The sequence below is a fragment of the Colletotrichum phormii genome (genome assembly GCF_030913505.1).
Source record: "Colletotrichum phormii strain CBS 102054 chromosome Unknown BDP81scaffold_16, whole genome shotgun sequence".
NCBI classification, from domain to species: Eukaryota; Fungi; Ascomycota; class Sordariomycetes; order Glomerellales; family Glomerellaceae; genus Colletotrichum; species Colletotrichum phormii.
This window is the reverse complement of record NW_026851458.1, coordinates 92,965-117,255: the sequence shown is the minus strand read 5'-3', so window position 1 is coordinate 117,255 and position 24,291 is coordinate 92,965. Positions and strand designations below refer to the sequence as shown.

Genomic DNA, 24,291 nt, shown 5'->3' with positions numbered 1-24,291 from the left:
ACAAGCGAGTTACTCTCAGCTAAGTGTCGTGTTGATTGTCTGTGTCGTTGGACTAGGTTGAGGCCCCAGCCGCGGTTGCAAAGTCAAATCAAATCACTACAAACATGCGATCGTTGTATTGACAAAGTCGCACGTGACACAGGCGCCATCTATCTAGGGCTAACAATCAGCAAACACTAAGTGTCCATGCAGCTAGGTAGGATCTCTAATTCAAATTCAACTCTGCTCTCACAGTGACTTTGGAGAGTAAGCTTTCTCTCGATATTTTTACCCAGTAATCTCATCCAGCCAGCGAAACTTTCGAGTTGCATGCACTCTGGGGCGCAGCAGGCCCAGGGGTTGCGGGTATCTCGGCCTCAAAAATTCCACGCTATCGGGCAATCGGCAAGGCTTACAGTCTAAGAAGAGCCCAATTCCGGTCGTATTGCTCAATTGAATGTTAAAGGACTTTTAGCAAGTTTCACGTCATATTTGCACTTGAGGGTTCTCGGGCCACAAGTTCACGCGACATGGATGTTTCGTTGCCGACATCCGATTGAAATTGAGTGAGATGCAATCATTGAGCTCTGCGAGTTCAGTCAAAACGCTTTTCTGACATAGTAAATTGTAGTATATGGCGCCTAGTCCCCCCGCATGATAGGTTCTTGTGTGGCTGTTCCCTTGCGGCATCACTTAACAGGTGACCAGAAAGTCGGGTTTCGTGAACGGAACAAGATATTGTAACCTTGCATGTATGGAATTTTTAGGTGCCAATTTATCACTGTATTAGTAGCTGCGCCCGCGTGTGATTCTCACGAGCCCTGACAAGTTCAATTTGCAAACGTACCTACCTGAAATGAACGAAATCGATTTCCAATAATCCTTATTACTCACGTCTTGCCTTCATTGCTCATGTAACTGCAGTATAGAACCTTTGGTTTTTAGCTGTCTCAGGCTTATGATCAGCCAAACCCTTTACGACGATGCCAGTGCCGCAGGTGTGGGCAACATAGGAGATCCTCACAGACAGGCAAGGTCGCAGCGTCGAGAGTCTGTCTGTGCCAATGCTATTGCTCCTAATCTAACTTATCGCTGCGACCTTATGCGAAACCTCTTTGAAATGCCTGTCAATGCCCAAGTCATGCTTATTGACGAGGCGAGCTCGATAGGTATCAAATGTGAGTGGCAGGAGATATTTCGAAACGTTCAACGTCAAGAGCGCGAGTTCCAAACTTCCAAGTCTCGGTGCCTAGCTTCTCTAGCAATAAACCGTTTCCCAGATAACTTCACGCTGGATTCCAATCACTACCTAGTTGAGAAACGAGAAACAAATGAGGAACGCTCCCAAGCTCACCTTACGCGAAGATAATTCTTCCCTTTCTGTACTTCGACAGAACTCTATAGAGAGAGAATACAAATCACAAAGAATATTGGTAAATTAAAGCACAACGTAGTGCTTCTCAAAACCACGTCGAGTTGGCGAAAGGGCGGTCTGTTTAGAATTGAATAGCTGTTAGATACGTGGTGAGATGGGAGGCTGTCGGCAGGTGTTGGTATTACCCCTATCACAGGGAAGTTGGTTCGAACCGTAGGGTCCCTGGGGTGACGAAGTATCTGTCACGAAATAGGAATAGCATCAGCACTCTGTAATCAGTCCATCACGTGCGTTATCACGTGATTCTCTCATTTGTTCCTATCCCATCGGGTGCGGATGGACAGCACTTTCGACAAGGGCGGGGTAGATAGAGCCAATAAGGGCTTGCAAATCTATTAAGCTAACCAATAGGGCTGCAGTACCTCTATTTCCTATAAATCTTGGGTGTGCCAGAGGTACCAGTAATCTTTGCTGATATCCCATCGAGTGCCAGATAGCTCCATTTTTGCCAAGGGCGGGATAGAGCCAATAGTGACTTGTGAATCTATCGAGTCAACCAATAGGGTAACAGTACCTCTGTTCCCTATATATTTTGGGTATACCATAGGTACCTACAGTCCCCTTCAATACATAAAGCTACATTACAGTCCAAGCAGCCCTTCCGCGTCCTTTTCTTCTATATAAGGCTATTCCCAGATATCTCAGCTAGGGTCTGGCGGGCCCTTAATGCTTTCTTATTACTGCAGTAGGAACAAAGTGAATTAGCCCCCCTTGATCCCTTCCTGTAGTTTTCCCATAGAATAGAGGTATTCCTTTTGTCTGTAGCCCGTCTAGGCCGTGACCTCTGCCGTCCTTTTACTAATGGCCCAAACTGTTAAATAAGCTGGGCTATAAGTAACTACCGCCATTAATACTAGGTGTTGGTATCACAGGCGTGATACATTTCCTCATGAGGGTGTATCTTCGGCAACAATCACGTCGATGTCCGTGATAATTGCTGTTGTTGTTCTTCCTATTTACATTGTGGGCAGGGGTCGGTCGAAGTAGGTGGGGACGGCCTGGGTGGTTGCCCCACCTTAACCGGCCGTGGTGACTAAGCCAGTTGTCCCACTTCGCCCAGGGCAGGCGCCAGCCAGCCCACGATACCTGCTCATTGCTCCTTATCAGCCTTGCCGTTCCGACAGAATCACTAGAAGACATTATCCCATCGGGTGCTGATGGACAGCACTTTTTGCCAAGACCCCGAAATACCCACTTTTTACCCTTCACTACCCCGCATTCCAAGGGGTACTTGACAATACGTCACTTATCCCTATGCCTTTTTGCCTATAATCACCACTATTACTACCATTTTGATTGATGCTGTAATGTCTTCTGGCGATTCTGATACCTCTATTGCATCTAATGCTTCTGTTACTTCTGTACGCAGCTGTATAGTAGTTGAGGTCCACCCAGAAGACCTTGCTGCTGCCTGCAATACAGACTGTACGCCAGAGCAATGTGACGCAGCAACAGTCCGGCCCCACGAACCTCCGGCTACTGAGCATGGTCCTCCGGGCTCCTTCAGACCCTTTGACGTGCCAGTCCGGGCCCAAGAGGTACGGGGGCTTCCAGCAAGTCCCCTAGAAATATTCCTCCAATACGTCCCGCAGAGCCTCGTGGAGCAGTGGGCCCAGTGGACGAATGCGGCACCGTTATCCAAAGAGGGCCCTTGGCCTAGAACGTCAAGAGTATATAAGTGGAGGAAGACTTCAGCAGACGAGATCTACCTATTCCTAGGGATCCTATTATATATAGGAATACATAGGGAATCTAGATTATCAACCTACTGGTCAACCCAGCAGCAGAGAGAGGATCCTATCCACCTATTCACGAGGTTTATATCCAGGGACCGTTTCCAACTACTGCTCCGGCGACTACGGATATTCAACAGTGCAGAATTCGAGCCTGGCCAGCCTGACCAGCCCGTCCAGCCCAGCCAGCGCCAGCGTCAAGGCCAGGGCCGGGATCAAATGCCAGATATATATCGAAAGGTTAACCAGTGGTCAGCCCATATCCAAGTGACTGGGGACTCCTTCTATACAGCTGGTTCAGATCTTACAGTTGATGAGGCTATGGTCCGATTTGAAGGTCGATCTCTTGAGACAACAACAATTAAAAAGAAGCCTATCCCGACTGGATATAAGATCTGGATCCTTGCCCAGTCTGGCTACTGTATACGGTGGCTTTGGAACGTACACGGGAAGGGCCCATACGCATTAGTCCCCCAGGCGCAGTCTGCCCGGCCAGCTGCTGGAAAGCTGGCCCAATTGACACCAACGCAGCAGGTAGTAACTACCCTTATTTCCCTACTTCCAGCTGCAACCTACCACGTCTTCCTAGATAACCTCTTTTCCTCTATACGTCTCTTTAGTGCCCTACGGAAACAACAAGTTGGTGCTTCTGGTACCTGCCGGAAGGATAGTGGGATAGATAAGATCCTAGTTATTGAGAAAGAGACTGAAGGACGGGGTATCCCCTGGGGTCAAATACACTGTATCCCTACGTTAGATGGGGAGGTAAGCTGTCTGCCCGTCTTTCCTAGCCCAGCCCAGCCCAGCCAGCCTATCTAACTAGTGAGTAGGTCAACCAGTTCACCTGGAAGGACAATGCCCTTGTACTCTTCCTTTCAACTGTCTTCAAGAGCAGCCAAGAGGTTATTCGCAGCCGCCGCCGCCCAGCTGGGGACACTGCTGCTAAGAAGGCTGCCCGGCAGGTGTTTGGCCCAGACGTCCGCAAAGACCTTCCAGTACCTAAGGCAATCGATGAATATAACCACAAGATGAACGGGGTTGATGTTAGTGACCAGATGAGGTCCTACTATCAATAATACCACCCTATTCGCCGAGGGGGCTGGCAGTCAATTGCCTGGAATTTCCTGCTGGAAGTGGTAGTTGTGAATAGCTTTCTACTACAGCTCTGGGGCAAGCCTAGGTGGTAGAAGGTTAAAACCCACTACCAATGGCGGCAATTGCTTGCTGCCCAGCTTATCCAGCAGTTTGGCCCGTTAGCAGGCGGGCGAAGACTATCACGACCTAGACGGGCTACAGACAAGAGGAATACCTCTATTTCATGGGAGCAGCATAGAAAGGGGTCACGAAAGGTATCTTCACCTTGTACCTATTGTGGAAGTAGGAGGGCTCTATGCGAGGTATCTGGGAATACCCTCATACGGCGAAGACGGCAGACAACTCGAAAGGGCTGCTTAGACTGTGATGTACCGTTATGTATCGATAGGAATTGCTGGTACCTCTGGCATACGCAGAATATATAGGCAATAGAGGTACTATAACCCTATTGGTTAACTTAATAGAGTCTCAACACCTTATTGGCTCTACCCCGCCCTTGGCAAAAGTGCTGTCCATCAGCACCCGATGGGATAGCATCAATCAAAATGGTAATAATAGTGATGATAATAGGCAAAAGAGCATAGGGGTGAGTGACGTATTGTCAAGTACCCCTTTAAATGCGGGGTAATAGTGGGTAAACAATGGGTATTTCGTGGTCTTGGCGAAAGTGCTGTCCATCTGCACCCGATGGGATACAGCACCTTTCCTTGCTCGATTCTATTTGGGTTAATACAAGCCACTTTTACCACACTTCATATGCCCATTGCTGCGTGCCATAACTCGTGACAGTATCAATATCTCTGTATTGATTGATTCTGCGTAAGGAGTAGAAGGGAGATTCCAACCGGAGGTTGGGTGGACCGTCGAGGTGTAATTGTACCCTCTCGAGGTGGCCCCTGCTCTACGGTCGAATTGGGCTTCCAATCCGACAGGGTGTGAGCCCCTTCCAAAAGAGATCATTCGACTTTGGGGCTGGACTGCCTTACAAGACCAGCTGACGAAAGTAGAGAAAGCCAAAGACAGCCAGTCTGAAAGGATTTCAGTCGAAGTCGCATTCATTCGGACGAAAAGTTCCCTGGTTGACATTTGTGCCCAAGAACTTTTCACGAGCCTTCTAATCGGACTTAAAATGAATTACTTTGGGGCCCTCTCGGGAATGACTTCGACGATGCCAAATCCGAAGTCGTCCGCCCCGGTGGTTACACCATCATGGAAAGTTCTTTGGTCACAAGGCTGGTGGATGTGTTTGTAAATGCTAATCTGGGAACACATCCAGAGGCTATGCTTTGTGTGGTTCCAGCGTTGGGGAGTCAATTTCCTACCGACGACCTTGAGCTTGAGATTTCGAGAGACCTCACCAAAAGGGACGGTAGAAGCACGATTAATCAGCTCAAATTAGCATGCTACTTTGGAATGGGTGACTTTGAGCGCCTGAATGAGCATTCCATCGGCCCCTTTTACCGGCTTTTATGCGATGGTCTGAGATCAACGCACGCCACGAGTAAAGAGCAAGACTGGTCAGCCGACTCAAGGACATTGTTTGCAGCGTTGTACCAGCGACGTGATTTTATGAGAAAATATGTTCCTGAGGTCAAAACAATACTTGAGAACTATCACGAGTTTCTAGACCAGCTCACGTCTCTGAGTGAAGACGCTATCCAAGGCACCATTCAAGAGAAGGCCACCCAGCCTATGCTTGATATTACGAAACCGGCAGGGTCCTTGGGATCTCACACTTTGACAAACATATTGTCTTATTTTGCACAGGTAGCCTTTCATACGGCGCACCAGAGTCTGCCATTTCCAAAGTTGGCTTTCAATGTCTTGACGATGGCTGCGAGGAAAGGCTGGGTGGGTGTGCTATTCATCTTGTTAAACCTTGATGTCGATCCAAACCAGACTAGCGGAAAGAGTGCTTCGCCTCTTTCTATCTGTTTGGAACATGGTCACAAAACATTTGCGAGAGTTCTGATTAGCTTTGGAGCTTCTATTCGCGTGCCTAGAGTTCGGCGACTGGAAGAGTTGAATGAGGCTATCCGGCTTAAACGAAAGGACACAGTCGATCTCTTGTTGGCTACACTAAACATCCGACCTTATGAGTACATCGCGGCAATATCGGAGGCCTCGGTCTATCCAGGAAACAATATGTAGGGTCCGTCCACCCTTTCAATGCTCATAGAGAGTGGTGCAGACATTGGCATTAGTCCGGTATTGATCATCTCTAGATGTAAATTTAGATCCCATGACTCCAACGAGCATATGTTCCTTGTCGAGGACTCGTTCATCGATGCCTGTCTCAAGTTGAAGAATGTCATCGACAGATATGGGCATCACATGATGCTTTGGGCACTGTCTCAAGACGATGGAACACACGACCGCATCGTTCGAAAGCTGACTGAAGGTGTACGCCCTTATCAACCACTTGAGACCCTCTACAGCAGCACGGCATTGCATCTGGCTGTTCAACGTCCGGATGCCTTGAGATTCCTCCTCACAAAAGGAAAAGCATGACCTAACGTCGAAGTGTTAAACGGTGCAGGGCAAACGCCTCTATGCAAGGCCGTTTGCGAAGGCGAGTACGAATCAGCGACTTTGCTCCTGGAGAGGCAAGCTGCCCTGGAACCCATCGGTCGTGGACGGAGGCCCATGTACTGTGCCATTCATAACAAGGATGAAAGGATGATGAGACTTCTTTGGAATAAAGGTGCAAGCATCAAGTCATTGGGGAGCAAGGGCCAGCACAGGGTGGTGAAGACGACAAACCCGTTGGAGGCGGAAATTTTGCTGAATTCCTGGAAAATGACCGACAACCCAAGTTGAGTTGGCAGTTTCCCAGGAATCAGCAGATCTTGAGATTGGCGTTGTTGAAGTGCTTTGATGGGGCGTGCGATTGGGTTCTTAGGCAATCACAACTCAGGGTACCTAGGGGGGCACATAAGTCAGTAGACGATGCTGTTACGGTATCAAGAATATCAATGTCCTTGTGAAATATTGGGCGATCTCTTTGTGCCAATCCGTTGTTTGAAAAGTAGTTCATACCACACAATTGACATAGCTATCATTCGCCTAGTACGTTGACCTACGGTATATTAGGTAATGAAATTTGGACACGGCGGAGACAGGACTCTACCATTTAGTCTCGGCTTGTATTCCCGAGAAACACAAAGCACTCCCATAGCCTCCCTGCATGTAGCAGTACCTTGTGTAAATGGAAGCCAATCTCTCAGAAGCAAAGATACGTCCTCAAAACATCCACCTGGGCCTCGAGAGATGGAAGAGTCTAAGGCACATTGCGAGCCCCCTTTCCGAGTCTGTATCAAAAGGCACATCCGTACTGAATGTATGATTCACTGGATCCAACTGATATCATACTACCATGCTGCCATGGATGTCGACCTCCACTGTGAAGCGGTGGACGATTCCCCTATCGTTGAAACAATAGCCGCTGACGCGAAAACAACGGCTTGCTTTTCATTGATGAAGAGCAGCAAGCATCAGTTCCGATTTTTCCGATCTTCCCGCTCATGACATCCCAACAAACAAATCCCAACCAGGGCCAACCGGTGACCGGGTATTATGGATAAAAGCCGAAGTTCGAACGCGTCGTTGTTCGCAGTGGGTCAGGGGTGAAGGCGCCTACGAGGGGCCAAGCTTTGTGTCAAGTAACGGGCAGAGTGTGCCCAGCCGGCCGCGAGCGAGAGATGGAATGAAATGCTTGACTGGTTTGGATGGAGCATCGGGCCCTGAGACGGGCCAGGATGGTAGCGGCCAGGGCGTTTGTGAACAGTGTTCGTGGTCGGGGGAAGCCGAGGTACTCCGTAGGGTACCGATGACTCGTCCGTGCCGGTGGCCCGGTATCCCTGGCCCACCCCCGTCGCAGATATATCGGTAAAGTGGCCGTCCCTTCCGCTTGGGTCCAGGTACTCGAGCCATCTTTCCAACCGCATATGATTAGCTTACATCTCCACGGCCGAGATATTCGAGATATATCGGATAGTCTTTGGGCCCATTGTAGATCATTATGCAATGGTATGATTCGTCTTAAAAGATTGTGATCATTCGCACTAGCCCAGATTGTGCCCTTGATATCCCAAAGAAAACATGCTTAAACGAAGCAAGAGAAAAGGAAGCATAAAGTCAAAATCGTGAATTACGCAGCCTCCTACGGCTAGTGGAAACGAGTCTTGCCGTACTTGTCAATGTGAGGCTTCTCACCGGCGAGACAAGTAACCCAACCGTCCAGCTGCTGCTTGGTGTCCATGCCAGTAGGCCACTCCTCCTCCATCTCCTCTCTCTTCTTCGTCTTGGGCTTGCCATCTCTCACACGAAGCTTCTCAAAAAAGACATAGGCCGCATAAAACACGCTACTGGTGTTGCCGGACGCGGGGCCCTTCTTGTTCATGAAATTAGTGAGGGGCAATCTTGTGGTCTGACCCGGCGGGGTACGCGGCCTTGACGATGGCGCGTAGGAAGGCTGTCTTTGTGACGCCCTCCTTGAGTATGGCGCGGATCTTGGTGCGGACAATGTCGCACGTGTCCCAGACAGCGACGCTCATATCTTCGTCGCCCGGGAGTTGGATCTCTGAGAGGTCCGGGAGGGGATCCCTCTTGTCAGCAGCCTTTTTGGTTGCCTGCTTCTTGGAGCCGGCGCAGCGGCGGCGGTAGTATCACCGTCGGTAGCGGCGTCCGACTTGCGCTTGCGGGACTTGGGCGCCGGCTTCTTGGCGGGCTGGACGTGTCACGATGTCAGCGTTGGGAGTACGGAGTAGTGTCACGGCATTGGATCCCAAGGCAACAAAAAAGAAGACTTCGGTATTCATATTGTGATAAATGGCGATTGTGAGATGGCACAATGAGATGCGTTTTCTTTTGAGACTGTAAAGAAGTTCTAGGCGCTGCTGCGTACCTTTGCGGCCGTGTTTTGGCCCGCGACGCGGTGGGCGCGGCGGCAGTGGCCTCCTTGGGCGGCATTGTCAAAACGTTGCGGTTTACGGAGAGCGGACACGGGTCTGGTGAAGTGGGCGGAAGTGGTCTCCGAGTCGGGTGATGTCTTTTGGATGGGAATGATTTCGGCGCCTCTCAATGTGTCTGCAGGAAGTGGTTCTATGCCCGTGTGTGAGCTTCTCCCTGTCTACGTAAGAGACGCGTCGAGTGGGCCGGTTTCGGTAAGTGGCCGCTAGGGGCCCCCAAAAGTCACGGTAGGTGGGAGGGACGGGGCCTGGAGGGGAAGGAACATTGATGGAAGCATAACGTCATCGGATAAACAGACACGGGATGAGACATGGGAGCACGGAGATATTGATCCATAGGCACTTTAGACAGATTGACAGAAGGCAGTGAGACAGGGAAGCATCTCCTTTTTCGACCCAATATCCGTCCTATTGGAGAGGAATTAGGAAAGCATTGGAAAATAGTGTACTCGAAAAATTGGGGATGGGCAAGAAGCACGGGCCGCGTGAAACGAGGGGCTCGGAAGGCAGAAGCTGGCGATGCCGTGCAGGACACTTGGAAAGAACAATCAAAATAAATTGAACCGAGGAGAAAAGGAAGGAAGAAATGGACATTTTTGGCCCATGGCTGCCAAGAATTGATGATGGGTGGATACATCGAGGAGGGGAATGCACTGACAGAGATCCATGGATCCATCCAGCTCCATCCCTGCGGTGGTACGTACCCACGAGAACGTGGAGAGGAAGGAGGTGGAAGTGGAGGTTGCAGTTTCAGGCCGCGCGGATTGGGTCTCCAGGAAGGCGCAAGGATGGCTATCAATGATTCGACCAGCAACGATTTGAGATGAGCCCTGGCTGGGTCGTCCGAACTTGCGCCCAGCGGCAAGAACCCATGCGGCCATGCCTTCCCACGCAGCTGCCCAGCCTTGCCCCTGGAACCTCTACGGACATGACGGCCGAAAAGGGGAGGAGCCCTGCAACACTATTGGCCACTCCTTCCCGCCAAGCTCGGAAGTCCCATAGGATCCCGATGAGTCAGAGTAGGAGTCCGAGGAAAAGTCGAGAATGGAAGAAAAAAAAAAAAAAAAAGGGTTGGTCCAAGCACAGAGTTGCGGCTGCACCCTGCGGGAAGCAGGAGACGACGATCACCAACTTCCAGCTGCACCCCTGACCAGACCGAATTCATTAACCAGCAGCAATGAGCATGGCTGCATGACCAGCATTACCCCTTGGTGACACCACACGGGACACTGCACTGGCAACTGCTCTGCACACACACACACCAAAGAGACAGATTTTTTACTCGCCTGAACCCCGTCGAGCACAGATGGAGACCTTTACACAAAGTCGCGAATAGATTGCTGTCCCGAAGCCCAACGACATGCGGTCACCCAGCTTGCGTTGCTGGGACTAGGCGGCAGTTGGCCCTTTTCTTTCCACCAGTTCATCTCGATTCTCGGCTTTTCCACCATGTTCATCGTCGAGATTCTCACCGCTCGCGCAAGCGCCCACCGGCAGTTCCACTGGGCCCCGTGAAGTTCGAACCAGGAAGGCAATGGCTTCGGGGGTGAATGGCCTGTTGCTCGTTATTGATACGAAGCCTGCATGCAAGTCCGTATCGAGGTTGTGGTCAGCAAGGCTCCATGAACAGATCCGCTGCTTCGAGAACGGACACCAGGGGGCTCGACGATGTTCACAGTTCGGCTCCGTCGTCCACGGCCCAAGACTCCAGGTCGGAGTCCAGGTGGGAAGCCAGACATTCGAGATGAGTACCAAGCATCGCCAAGCCTGCCATGCTTCCTTGTTGCGAACAGCTGGATATGCAGCATGCTGGATCATCCATCAACAAGGCGTCAAACCCTAAGAATTACGGCCTGCATCCCTCCTCGCCTCACCACAGACGTACCAACCCGTTTCCTCCACTGCTATCCACCCCAGTTTGCTTCTTTACCCGCCTCGACTCGTCATCCCATCCCTCCCGGGCTTCAATCTCCAAGTCTCCAGTCAATCGGGTATCGGCTCACACTGGAACTCGTCCAGACCCGGCCAGCATTTGCCCAGTCAGCCAGTCAGCCGAGGGTCACTTGCTGCTGCAGTGTGCTGCCAGCCAAGCACTGCCCTGCCGCCAGTATCAGTCAACAGCCAGCACTGACGACCCACCTCCCTTTTCCAACGCTCAGACGAACTGCCATCCCGTCACCCTCAATCTCATTTCTGCTCCTCACTGCCACTTATGCTTACTGCAAGCCTGGCTTAGAGTTTGCTATCTGACCCAATATGATGTGGGCGCAAGTGCGCTTCGGCTCACCGACTCCGAAGTAACCTACGATTTATGTCTTTGTCAGTCCCAAGAAGGCTGGTCGTTCTCTAAGCTTAACCTTGAGTGGATCATAGATCTTCACAGCAGATGCTACTATGATTTTCGTCGTCGCTCTTATGCCACCACCTCTGAACCAACAGGTCTTACCACTCTCAACAAGCGAGCAACAAGATGCCCGCCGTAAGCACGCCGTTTTGGCGCCATAGATCTGTTTGCCGCGCCGTCAGCGGCCAACGTGCACTAGGTCACCTTTGATTCAACCCTGCACTGCGGGATGCAACAAGTCACCACCTTCATTTATGCTGAAACGGCTTGATCTCGCCATGGCTGCTCGGCATGGCCACTGCCCCCGCTTGTTTCCCGCCTTTCCACCTATGGGCACGTTTCCAGCCGCGATGGCCTCGCTTCGGCTTCTGCTTGCGGTTCTAGATCCCGGGTGAACAACGGGGGGCAGACGCCGGCCCCACGGCCCCCTTCCTTTTCGATGCAGGGTGGGCGCCTCCTGCTTCAACGTCGAACCCCCGCCTTGCCATTCCACTTCATCACAACCCGTTCGCAATCAACTTGTGCCTGGGCAACGCAACCTGGACACCGCCTGGCCATGGATTTGCACAGGGACTCCTTGGACATGGCCCCTGGCTCTGCTCCGTGAGGGACGGAGACGGGACCGCAGTGGTGCTAGCATGGCTTACATGGGATGAGAATCGGTGCTGTCTCCTGATGGGCGTGGTCGAAATTGCTTGAATCCACGCCACGCAAGTATACGCCACGACCCACGACCATGAGCGCTACTCCAGTTCATCTCGAGATATAAGGTCCTCTCCTCTTCGTTCACATCGTCTGCTTTTACTCTCTTTCTCCTCATCCAACAGGCTCATTCCCGCAGCTTTCCATTCCCACACTCTTTTCCGCTTTTCAGCACATTTCTTTCATCTGAAGACTTCATTGATTGAAGTTCACTATCTTTACGACTTGAAGTCAATATCCACTCTTTCCACCGACCGAAACTACATCCAACAACACCAAACTCACACTTTTGGAAAATCTGCAAAAATGCCTTCCTTCAAGAACTCCGCTGTCCTTTCCGCCATTGCCGGCGCCGCCTCTGTCATGGCCCACGGTCACGTCAACTACTTCACCGATGGCTCTGAGCAGTTCGCCGGTTACGACGTCACCTCGCTCGCCTACATGAGCAACCCCCCCGACGTGTAAGCAGACCCGCATCCAGCTCGGAAGAGAGAGAGAGAGAGAGAGAGCCTCATCAGCGACTTTGATATTGACAATATTGTAGCTACGGCTGGAAGAACACCGCCACCGACAACGGCTTCGTCGAACCCGCCTCCTACGCCGCTGCCGACATCATCTGCCACAAGAACTCCGAGAACGCCAAGCTCACCGCTAAGGTCGCCGCTGGGGACAAGCTCCAGATCTTCTGGAACACCTGGCCCGAGTCCCACAAGGGTCCCGTCATCGACTACCTCGCCTCCTGCGGTGATGACTGCTCTACCGTCGACAAGACCTCCCTCGAGTTCTTCAAGATCGCCGAGGCCGGTCTCGTTGACGCCTCCGCCAACAAGTGGGCTTCCGATGAGCTCATTGCTGCCAACAACTCCTGGGCTGTCACCATCCCTACTTCCCTGAAGCCTGGCAACTACGTTCTCCGCCACGAGATCATTGCCCTTCACTCCGCCGGTCAGGAGAACGGTGCCCAGAACTACCCCCAGTGCCTCAACATTGAGGTCACCGGCTCCGGCTCTGACCTTCCCGCTGGTACCAAGGGTGAGGCTCTCTACACGGCCTCCGACGCTGGTATCCTCATCTCCATCTACAACTCCCTGACCAGCTACTCCATCCCCGGCCCTGCCCTCCCTTCTGTCTTCGGTGGCTCCGGCTCCGGCTCTTCCGGCTCTGCTTCCTCCGCCGCTCCCGCCGCCACCTCCGCTGCTGCCGCCACCTCTGCCGCCGCTGCCACCACCACTGCCGCCGCTGAGGCCGTCGCCACCTCCGCCCCTGCCTCCAGCTCTGTCTCTGCCCAGCAGCCTGCCGCCACTGGCAAGCCCTCCTGCGCCGAGAAGCGCAAGCGCAGCCTGGCCCGCCGCATGGCACGCCAGCACGCTCGTGACATCGTCCGCCGCGTTTAAATTTCGCATCTCAACCGAGAGCGAGCAGCGAGACTCACTTCGAGCGAACACTGAGCCGTTTTGGTGATGGTGGTAGCTCAACCCACTAGGCTCATGAAGACATGATTGCTTTGTTGGACTTTTTCAATTGTATATACTATAACAACACTTGGTTTTCGTGTACATCACCGACGTGGACTTTGGATAAAAGACTTCTACCTTACTACCTAGCTACGTACGGCCGTGCCGGAGTATACTAGACGAATGGAAAGGGCGGACTACAATGGTCCTGCTTATACACCTCACTTGATGTTCCCTCGCCTTTGTGACTTATTTTTGCTTTGTGCCTGAAATGTGATGAAGAGTTTCCAACCGTCGCTGTTATGCTTATCCCATGACCCATTCTACATGCAGTTTAATTCGCCTTAATTGTGTTAGTAATCCGCCCAAAAGACCTGGACAAGCCGGGAAGGCGAGTAATCAGCCCGGCAGATCTGTGGGGCATTCTCTTAGGGGTGGAGAGCCGATTCCTCCGGGAGTTCGGTGCCTGTTACCTCGTCATATCGAGTACTTGAAGTTCGAGCATCAGGTGAATAATATGTTGGAAACGATGGTCATTTTTCGGTATCCATGTCTCGTCTGAACTTTGTTTCCTTGCGGGTTCCCCCTAGGTTTGGAGCGTGCTGGATGGTCCGTCCGCGCCGGTTCACCCGAAGATTTGATCGAGGAGTTGACGACTCGCTGAATCATAAGCAAAAGTGAGCTTGATTGAGGTCTCTTGATTGGGAAACATTTCGCTGGGTGATGTTTGCAACCTACTTTATGTAATTGCTATTCTCTGCTCTTCTCGACATCAAGTTGTAGGTGAGTTCCCGTTCAGATTAGTTTCAGTGCGCCTCTCATCTTATTCGCCGGCTGGCTCCTTTTTATTCTCAGTGCTCGCCTTATAGTAACTGAAGTAGTGCTGTCTTCCATAATGAGGTATGCCTATTTAGAAACTTCAAAAGATAATGTAGCAATTTGTCTCTCATGAATGCAAAGACTTCATTCTAGGTACGTTGAATTCATGAACTTGTATCACCAGTATGAGCCATTCTGTGCCGGCCGTATTTAATTTCGATCAGCGAAATGCAAGCTTCACTTTTCGGGTGGCAAGATAAATGTATTAGCACACGGCAGCATTCACACGGGGTTCTCATTCAGACGATGCTCGTCAAATAACCTACTTCTGGCTTCTCTCGGGTATTGCGAATCTACCATGCCAAGACCGGTTGAAAAATGATAAGATCCCGGGCAGTACACCACTCAACACTACGCAGACGACCAGGCAACGCCGTCAGTTGCCAGTTGTTGGGCAGCGATTATCAGGTAGGTGGTCAATGGGATGTATTGATGAGTATGAAGAACGAGTGGCTATGGGAATATCCCGACTATCTATATAGTGAGTGGAAGACCCTTTATACTGGCATATTGTCACGTAACAGGAATAGAAAGCATCTCACGAAGCGCCCGTCACGTGCTGTATCACGTGTATATCACATACATCCTGTATATAGACCTTTCTCTTTTGTCTATTTCCACTTTGATAGGTTAAGCCACTTTACCACACTCCGTATGCCCATTGCTGTGTGCCATAACTCGTGACAGTTATGAGCCCAGCTCTTAGTTAAGACCCCATACCACGATAACGCACTCATCAACACGATTCCTACGTTCTCTTCAAGATGACCGACATCTTCACATCCACTTTTGGCCAAGCCAAATTGACTGGCCGCGACAGTTGGATCAAATGGTTCCAGGCCTTCCGCCTTATGAGTGAGGGACTCGAGGTCTGGAAGTACGTCGACCCAGACGCTCCAGACTCCGACGCACTCCTCACTCCTCTCACGGCGTTCACTTCACCTTCTGACTTCGAACTATTACTCTCAACCCGTAATGAAGAAGAACAAAGAGCCTACGAGGCACGCCGTGAGGCGTTCGAAAACGACCAAAAGGACTGGGAAATCCATCGCCAGCAACTTCCAGCCCCAACTCCCAGCATGACCCCTTCGACTTCCTCGAGCACGAGCAACCCACAGGATCCAGCTGGAACTCCTTTTACGATACCAGCTATGCCACCTACTTCACGCAATCAAATCTATCCCCATACCGCACCCGTGAAGAGGATCCATACGCTCGAGAATATTCAGAAGGAATGGGAGCTCTCTGCCAAATACCATCAAATCATGGCCCCTGAACGTAACAGTGTTAATACGCACATCAAACTCCTCGCCCAGTGGTTGGGAAAATCAGTTAACGCCACTCTCTACGAACACGCATTCCAGAAAGCAACCGAGAACGGCGTCAAGTTCAGCGTACAACGAATCGTCAGACGACTGAAGCAGGAACTGGCGCCCTCCGAAGCCATGGTCAGGAGTGCGGTTCGCCAGGAGTACAGACAAGTCCTCAGCAAAGCGAGGACCGGAGTTAACCCCCAACGCTGGTACGAGGAGTGGCAGTCTGCTTACCTCCGAGCCAAAACGTACGATATCCCGGAAATTGACGGAGAGATCGCCATAATCGACTTCCTGGATGCGGTTAAGTCCAGACTCAACCCTACATGGGGCCAACGCACTTATGAGACTTTCCGCGAATCAATGGCCTTCGAAACACACACCAGGACCCTCGAGGAGATTGCGTATGCGTTTAGCCTGGTAACCCAGGAGGCGCACACCAAACGGCCTTCAGGTCAAGGAGGGGCTTACTCCACTTTCGCTGGACGCTCTGACTCAGTTGAGAACGCAAACGACAAGGGGGACGTTACTTGCCCTTGCAATCACGCACACCGCTGGAGGCCTTCGGCGTGCCGAAAGTTGGAATGGGCACTTACAAGCCGTAACACCAGTGGGTCGCCAATGCGAATGACAGACAGCCATGTGGAGGAAGTCCTTGCCGCGGTCAAATCAAACAAATGGAAATCCCTCCATGGTGAGCTCAAGAAAGTTGGTTGGCTCAAGAGCGATGGAACCCCAAAGAAGCCTCGGCAACCGAAGGGATCCTCCAACCAACCCACTGCGAGCTCAACGGCAGACCAGGATGACGGCCACATCGTCGCTGTACTCATGAAGAGTCAGGAGGCAGAGATAAACGCAATCTTCAGTACCCCTATGGGTGGCGCTCATCCGTTGTCCCAGAGCACGGTAATGGACAGCTGTGGAGCAATGCACCTAGTCAACGATAAGAGCCTACTTGAACCCGAGAGCTGTGTGCTGTCAGGCGACGATGACTACGTCGAATCAGGAACTACCACACTGCCTGTTACCGCACGCGGTACTCGTATCATGAGAGGCGTTTTGGACGGACCTAAGGGGGAGGGAACATGCGATCTGAGGCTTCAGAACGTTGCCTACGTTGAGGGATTCCATGTCAACATAGTCTCGGAGACTCTTCTAAACAGAAGCGCACTCTGGTACTGCGGTCTGGATTGCACTTTACGACAAGGAACGCTCCGCAAGAGCACTGTCAAGAAGCAGCTCATCCGAAAGAACAACCTAGTCTTCCTCGAATACAAGCTCCTCCAATCCTACCCTTCTTCCGCAGACCTCAAGCGTGTCCTGAAGAGCCCAGCTGGTATTATGCTACCAGTCAGCCGTGGAAAATTCCGTCGCTCGTACCAGCGCACCCGTGAGAGATCTGACAGCGCGCTCCTTTGGCACCTCAGGACTGGCCATCTCGGACCTAATGCCCTTCGTCAACTCCTCTACAAGACTCGTGGTGTGCGTATTAAACCCCCATCACAAGTTGAGTGTGAGGCATGTGCAATATCCGAAGCCAAGTCAGTGATCTCAAGAGGACCACCCTCAAAAAGAGCCTCACGGCCATGGTACCGTGTGCACTGGGATCTCTTCCACTTCGAGCCATCTCTGAGTGGACGACAATACATGCTCATCGCCTCAGACGAATACAGTGGACAGCTCAGGGGTTCCCTTTGAGGAACAAAACCGAGGAGGAAGTGCTATTCGCACTGCAGAGCCTCGAGGCAGCGATCCGTCGTCAGAAAGGAACCCCAATCTGCTTCTTCAGAAGCGACAATGAGACCGCCCTCCTCACCGCAAACGTCAGACGCGCTTACGAGACGTGGTGTGGTGAGCTAGGAATTGGAATAGAGCTTCCACCTCCACATACGAAGGAACCAGTAGGCAATGCCGAGAGAGCAGGTCAACTCGCAATCACCAAAGCTCGCAAGATGCGCCTTTCTGCGAACCTCCCTGAGAATCTCTGGGACGAAGCAGTGTTGGCAGCGATTTTTATCCATAATATTACCCCACGAGAGGCCAACGATGGAGATTCGCCCATCACAATGGAAATCAACTGGCAGAAGCGATATCAACGCTGGTGGCAGACGGGCCACCGAGTGCGGGATTCCGAACCGGTTACCCCGCATCTTGGCGGTCTCTACGCATATGGTTGCCGAGCATACCCTCTTCACAGGGATCGTGAGAGGGGCATACGTCGGAAGGAGTATAAAGTGCTTCCCCGCGGGCATATAGGATACCTGGTTGGATATGTGCCAGAAACGCACAACCTATACAGGGTCTGGGTGCCCGCGCTCGAGCAGGTGTTTGTTACGAGGAATGTTAGGTTCAACGAAGAAGTCTTTTATGATCCCGCACACGAGGAGCAAGCTATCGTGGGCGAACAAGCAAATCTGGTAATCCGAGAAATGCAAGAACTCTTCAACGCCAACGATGAGCTAGTTCGAGCACTCGGGGAAGTGGATCTGGACTTCGGAAATGCCAACACTCAAGACAACTCTGTGGTCGAGGATAGTATTACTGTTGGATTTTCAACTGTTCAGGACGCTGAGCAACCGACAGACGTACTCCAGGGTGCGGTTAATGATACTGACGAGGCTGACATAGCCTTGCCGGCACTACCAACCCCTGAGATGACCCCCTTGCGCGAGCTCGGGGGTGGGGGTGAGGAAGGGATGTAGCAACCGGGTCACAGACGGCTCTGCGCAGTCCACAGTCCTCCCCACGAGCGCTTACACATACCGCGGAGGTTCTTGAGCCCTTAATTCCTGACGGCTCTCAGCAGGAAGCTGAAGCACGCGGCAGACGAGGTGCCGATCACGAGGATGCAATTCCTGACGCTGAAGTCGACGTCAGCAGGGGACCCTCACAACAAACCTCTACTATTACACAAGAACAGAGCTCACAAGAACCGCCTCAGCGAGTGCCAAGTGAAGCTCCGTCAGGTCCCAGACGTTCAAACCGGGCCCGCAGACCTCCACAACGCTTCGACGGCAGCATCTTCGCGACGCTCTTACATTCGAATACAGAAGACGGCGATTACCACAACCGCCGCTGGGACTGCTTTTTCTCCACCTTCATGCCTGATCAGCAGAAAGCTATGGAGGAAAGCAGTGTAGGACATACAACACTTCACCAAGTGATAAAAGGGGCAGTCCACAGGACCTACCTGGAGCGCCCCGGCATGGGTCAAAAACCACGGCCCAACAAAGTTGACTTCTTGAGCCCACCAAAGAAGTTTAGCGATATCAAACACCTCCCACAGCAACTACAGAAGCTGCTCAGGGATGCCATGGACGCTGAGATGAAAAAGCTGAAGGATATTGGCACATGGGAGGAGGTCGACCGTGATCCCAAACAAGGGATCCCACTTCCATTGAAGTGGGTATACACCTACAAGCACGACGCTGACAACGAGGTCTACGAGGTAAAAGCACGTATATGTGTAAGGGGGGACATGCAACCACTCGACCCCTTACAAAATACGTACGCTTCAACGCTCGCCGCAAAGGCCTTCAGGCTTGTGATGGCAATAGCTGCCCAATTCGACCTTGAGGCTGACCAGTATGATGCCATCAACGCATTCCTCAACGCGCCCATCAAGAGCGAAAAACCAGTGATTGTTGAACTCCCCGAGGGATACAAGATCACTGGCAAAGTAGGCAGACTCCAACGCGCTCTGTACGGTCTGCGAGACTCGCCAATCTTGTGGTTCCAGACTTTTACCTCCATACTTCGTAGTATGGATATGATATACAGCCACGAGGAGATCTGTATCTACCAAACCGCAGACAGGAAGGTGATGCTGGTGTTCTATGTCGACGACTTCATAGTTCTATACCATCGAGACGACCGAGAGGCGGCTCAGGAGGTCGTCGACGGCATAAAAGAATACATCAACCTCAAGGAGAATGGACCGATCAATTACTTCCTCGGAGTGCGGATTATACGAGACCGTACTGCTCACAAGGTTTACCTGGTCCACGACGCATACATCGAACGGGTTGCTAAGCGCTTCGACCTCATGGATTCAATAAATCCAGCCACCCCTCTTCCGCAGTACGAGTTCAAACCAAACGAGGGGCAGGCAACGAAGGAAGAAATAAAAAGCTTCCAGGAGAAGGTCGGAAGTGTGCTTTATACAGCCATAATGATCAGACCAGACGTCGCTTTTGCTTGCTCGCAATTATCACGGTTCCTGACCAACCCAAGCGCAACCCACATCAAAGCAATCAACCAGTGTATCCGATATCTCTATGCAACAAGATATCTTGCGCTCTCCTACGGCAGCGTACCGAGTGCGCAATCATTGCTTCTAGCTGGAGATGCCAGCTTCGCAGACGACGAGGCAACACGACGATCATCACAGGGATACATAATGTTCCTTTTTGGCGGCCCAATTCAATGGAAATCAGCACGCCAAGCGACGGTTACAACGTCAACTACCGAGGCTGAGCTTCTTTGCCTTGAGGAAACCGCAAAAGAGACCATGGCTCTGAAGCGCCTTTTTATGGACATTGCCCTAGACTTAGGAGAAGTATGGTCAGTCAACTGCGATAATCAGCAGACGATTCGACTCGTCGTGGGGGAAGGGGAAAGAATAGCTACCCGGCTTCGTCATATCGATATACAGAACATGTGGCTCAGACAAGAGCACGCCAGAGGCAGCTTCGAGGTTGCTTATATGTCAACAGAAGACATGCCAGCAGATGGACTTACCAAAAACCTTTCACGAGCCAAGTTCGAACATTTCCGCACACTTCTCAACCTATACGATGCGCGAGAAATCATCATAAACAGCCAAAGTAGTCAGAAATAATCAATTTGGGCCACGCCTAGAAAAACTCAATGCCCCGCAGGGCACACGCACACAGAAACACGACTCGGGCTTGCGCCCACTATTTGAACTCCTGGTCCAAGAAGAACGAAACCGCCGGAACCATGGCGTCGGCGGCGAGGAGGGAAGAAACGCGCGCCAGGAACCGCGCCTTGCGCGCCTCGAAGTCTTCGAAACCACGAGCAGCCGGAGCAGCAGGGGGAGCCGGAGGCGGAACGACCGTCAGGTCAACGACCTGGGGGGTGGGAGCGGGCGGAGCGACAGGAGCCTGGTCGTAAACGACCACAACAGGCGCAACAGACAACACAGGCGCACTCGGGGGAGGGGCCGGGGGGCTCGCGGGGGGGGGGAACTTGTCCGCCCAGAAGCGGATGTGATCCTCGTACTCGCCCTGGTGGGCCATTATCCAGTTCACCGCATTGCGGATTTTGGAGATTTCCTTTCAAACCCGTGTCAGGAGTGCGATTTCAGTAACAGCAAAAGACAATGTACTTACGAGAGCGGAAGCGCCACCCACGATGGCCTCTGTGAGAGCCCAGGCCATTGGCCGCATGACGACGGGCACGTCGACACAATGTTCGGCCGAACGGCCGTTGAAGCAGCGCGCACACCGGCCACGACTTCCCACGAGACAACGACCACCGTCATCACGGTTGTTAAACCGGAGGGCTGCCCGAAGGCAGGGCAGGCACTGGACATCCCGCTCCTCGGGAGCCTCGCCCAGGAGCTTCTTGGGGACTAAGCACACGTCAGACAAGTCCTGAATAGCGAAAAGAACCAACCACACTTACCGCGGGGCTTGCCTTGGCCTCTCGGCGTTCTCTTCTGCTTCTTGGCGCCCTTCTTCTTGGCGGAGCGGGCAGAGACCTTGCGCTTCTTGGAGTCTAAACAACGTCAGAAGCGAACTTCGAAGATAATGGCACACCACATACCCTTCTCGGAGAGCACATCGTCCTCATCATCATCATCCTCCTCCTCTTCAGACTCTTCCTCACTCTCGGACGCCGAGGGAGGGGGGTCGGAAAGCTCATCACCGGAGCCTCCAGAACCGCCCTCACCCTCATCATCGCCCACGTCCTCACCGCCGACGAGAGCCTCGAACTCCTTAGAGTTCTCGGCATCACCGCCAGCAGCCGCAACGTCCTCCTGGCCAGGGAGAGGGAGCTCGGGAACGGGGCCCGGATGCGCGGGAGGGAAGGCGGGCCGCGGGGGGGAGACCACCACGAGGGGCTTGTCAATAACGTCGTCTGTCCAAACTTTTAGCAAACCGCACAATCCGCACATGGGACACATCGTAAAAGTTGCGCGAAACTTACTATTGCTACCGGGCATGTTGGATATTTGTATCTAGAATAAAATTAGCAAGCGATTCGACGGCGCTGGTGCGCGCGCGCAGCAGACGGGGGCACCTACGGCAACTGCGAGAGGTTGAAAGGAGAAAGAAAAACAACAGCCAGGCGGCGCCGCGAGAATTTGGATATACGCGAGGCGGCCAGGCAGCCTCGCCCTCACTAATTCACACACCGGAAGCAGCAGACTACGCGCTATTCCTGGTTGGGATCCCATTCACTTCAGACGAGGGAGCTATTCACAACAAACGCGCTCCATAAGACGCGTATCCCTTGCGTTTATTTTTCCTTTGTTTACATTCGACCAAATCGGGCCTTTGTGAGGGTATTCAGAGGTTCTATCCTGGGCACAATAGCTCCCTAGCGGGAGCAATTGGGGGGTGTGTCACGTAACAGGAATAGAAAGCATCTCACGAAGCGCCCGTCACGTGCTGTATCACGTGTATATCACATACATCCTGTATATAGACCTTTCTCTTTTGTCTATTTCCACTTTGATAGGTTAAGCCACTTTACCACACTCCGTATGCCCATTGCTGTGTGCCATAACTCGTGACACATATCCTTGGCAAACTTAGTCATGCTTGTGTAAGACCATATTGTTTCATAGGCATAGTGTGACAATCGTTGTAACGAGTGTACTGGGATGGGCCTGACACCAGTATTGTCGGATTGGAAGTCCAATTCGGCCGCGAGTAGGGGCAGAGCATGGGCCACCTCGAGGGGGTACACTTAGAACTCGACTACCCACCCAACCTCCGGTTGGAATCTCCCTTCTACTCCTTACGCAGAATCAATCAATACAGAGATATTGATACTTCGTCACCCACAGGACCCTACGGTTCGAATCAACATCCCTGTGATAGGAATACCAACAAGTATTATACCAACCTATACTAGGATATTTGCAAGGGTGAGCTTTTTGACGCACTTACGTGCCTAGAAAAATAAGAAGAACCAATACTAATACTAGCCGACTAATTGAAAGGCCTCAATGAAGTTGATTGCACTGCGTGAAGCGCTTCGACGTTGCGGATATCCGGGATCACTGTGCTCATTTGCCAAACGTCTCATATTAGACAGAACCCGGTAAGAAGTAACACTCATCTGATTCTTCATAGATCATCAAAGGCAAGATTTGTCTTGCTGATTTGGGGGGGATTGTGGTTGGGTTATGAATGAGATGAGTACCTACCCACGAGAGGTCGGACTTAACCAGCCACAACCTTCTTTGCGCCGCACTGATTACTCCCCTGCAGGTCCTGATGATGTGGCGTGGGATGGTGATGTCTGGGGATAGTCCGATCTGCAGTCGCTATTGGCTCCCGCCGAGCGATTTCTCTTATCGCCCGGCATGAAGATGTTGCATGGTTTTTAATCATCTGTATTGCTCAAACACGCTTCATCTTAGCCCAATCATAGAGGGTTGGTCGACTCAACTCAGGCGCGGTAGTCTTGAGCGTGTTTCTCGTCCCTTTCTATTGTCTTCGTCACACATGAGTGCCACAGCTTACGAGGCTAGATGTTGTCACAGATTCGAGTGTTACATGAGTACGAGTGAAAAGTCTAGGCTCAGTGAGTCTGGCCATCCCTAGTACCGCCAAGGGAGGCAGTGAGTGAGTGACTTGCCCTCATCGGCCTTACGCAGAGTCGCAGTCGCCTAGAAATGAAGAACGGCTCAAGTGCCGGGCTTGTGTTTCTACTGTGTAAAGAAGGATCGGTCTCGGCGTCGAAAGAAAGATCTGCCATGTCCGACGAAACGTTGGTCATCCCCGCCAAGATAAGCCCTAAAGCGTTCGCGAGATGAGATGTGTAAATTCGTCGATTAATCGCTCAATGACTGTTCGATTTCGCATCGCCGGCATCTCATCCAGCCAAAGGCCAGAATCATCAAGCATGAAGTCATCTTCAGACCCAGTAATAAGGTCGTGAGTGACACGAGTTTTAGACCCGGACCGCCACGCGAGACGATTGAAGATTCCCCGCAAAAACTTAAGCAGGTAGCTGCACGTCTTGCGACAGACTTTCTGCATCGAGACAACAAACGTCAGTTCCAACATCTTGGGACGCGGCATCTTATCAGTCGAACGGCAGAAAATCTGACTAGGAAGCGTCATCTTCAGCGGTAATGCCAGTTTTGGCGAAGCGTGGGACTTGGGATGAAAAAGGAGGGAGAGGGT

The 24,291-nt window shown here is 51.9% G+C and overlaps 5 protein-coding genes across 5 annotated transcripts; 2 read left to right on the top strand and 3 right to left on the bottom strand.

Moving 5' to 3' along the window:
• Positions 1-7,816: 7,816 nt before the first annotated feature.
• BDP81DRAFT_61225 (uncharacterized protein) lies at positions 7,817-8,406 on the bottom strand. The gene has a single exon (XM_060596050.1). The coding sequence runs from the start codon at positions 8,187-8,189 to the stop codon at positions 7,863-7,865; it is 327 nt and encodes a 108-aa protein (XP_060442404.1). The 5' UTR covers positions 8,190-8,406; the 3' UTR covers positions 7,817-7,862.
• A 4-nt stretch (positions 8,407-8,410) lies between these two features.
• BDP81DRAFT_396540 (uncharacterized protein) lies at positions 8,411-10,093 on the bottom strand (the record flags this gene model as incomplete). The annotated part of the gene is made up of 5 exons (XM_060588202.1): positions 8,411-8,635; positions 8,700-8,824; positions 8,914-8,971; positions 9,149-9,330; positions 9,871-10,093. The coding sequence occupies 5 exons, from the start codon at positions 10,091-10,093 to the stop codon at positions 8,411-8,413; spliced, it is 813 nt and encodes a 270-aa protein (XP_060442403.1).
• A 2,471-nt stretch (positions 10,094-12,564) lies between these two features.
• On the top strand, positions 12,565-13,652 carry BDP81DRAFT_325735 (glycosyl hydrolase family 61-domain-containing protein; the record flags this gene model as incomplete). Its single annotated transcript, XM_060585001.1, has 2 exons — positions 12,565-12,719; positions 12,803-13,652. The coding sequence occupies 2 exons, from the start codon at positions 12,565-12,567 to the stop codon at positions 13,650-13,652; spliced, it is 1,005 nt and encodes a 334-aa protein (XP_060442402.1).
• A 1,703-nt stretch (positions 13,653-15,355) lies between these two features.
• On the top strand, positions 15,356-16,398 carry BDP81DRAFT_451774 (uncharacterized protein; the record flags this gene model as incomplete). Its single annotated transcript, XM_060592675.1, has 2 exons — positions 15,356-16,308; positions 16,359-16,398. 2 exons carry the CDS (start codon positions 15,356-15,358, stop codon positions 16,396-16,398), a joined length of 993 nt encoding a protein of 330 aa, XP_060442401.1.
• Positions 16,399-20,823: 4,425 nt separating this feature from the next.
• Positions 20,824-22,094, bottom strand: BDP81DRAFT_451773 (uncharacterized protein; the record flags this gene model as incomplete). Its single annotated transcript, XM_060592674.1, has 5 exons — positions 20,824-21,201; positions 21,259-21,500; positions 21,554-21,646; positions 21,695-22,009; positions 22,079-22,094. The coding sequence occupies 5 exons, from the start codon at positions 22,092-22,094 to the stop codon at positions 20,824-20,826; spliced, it is 1,044 nt and encodes a 347-aa protein (XP_060442400.1).
• Between the last annotated feature and the right edge of the window lie 2,197 nt (positions 22,095-24,291).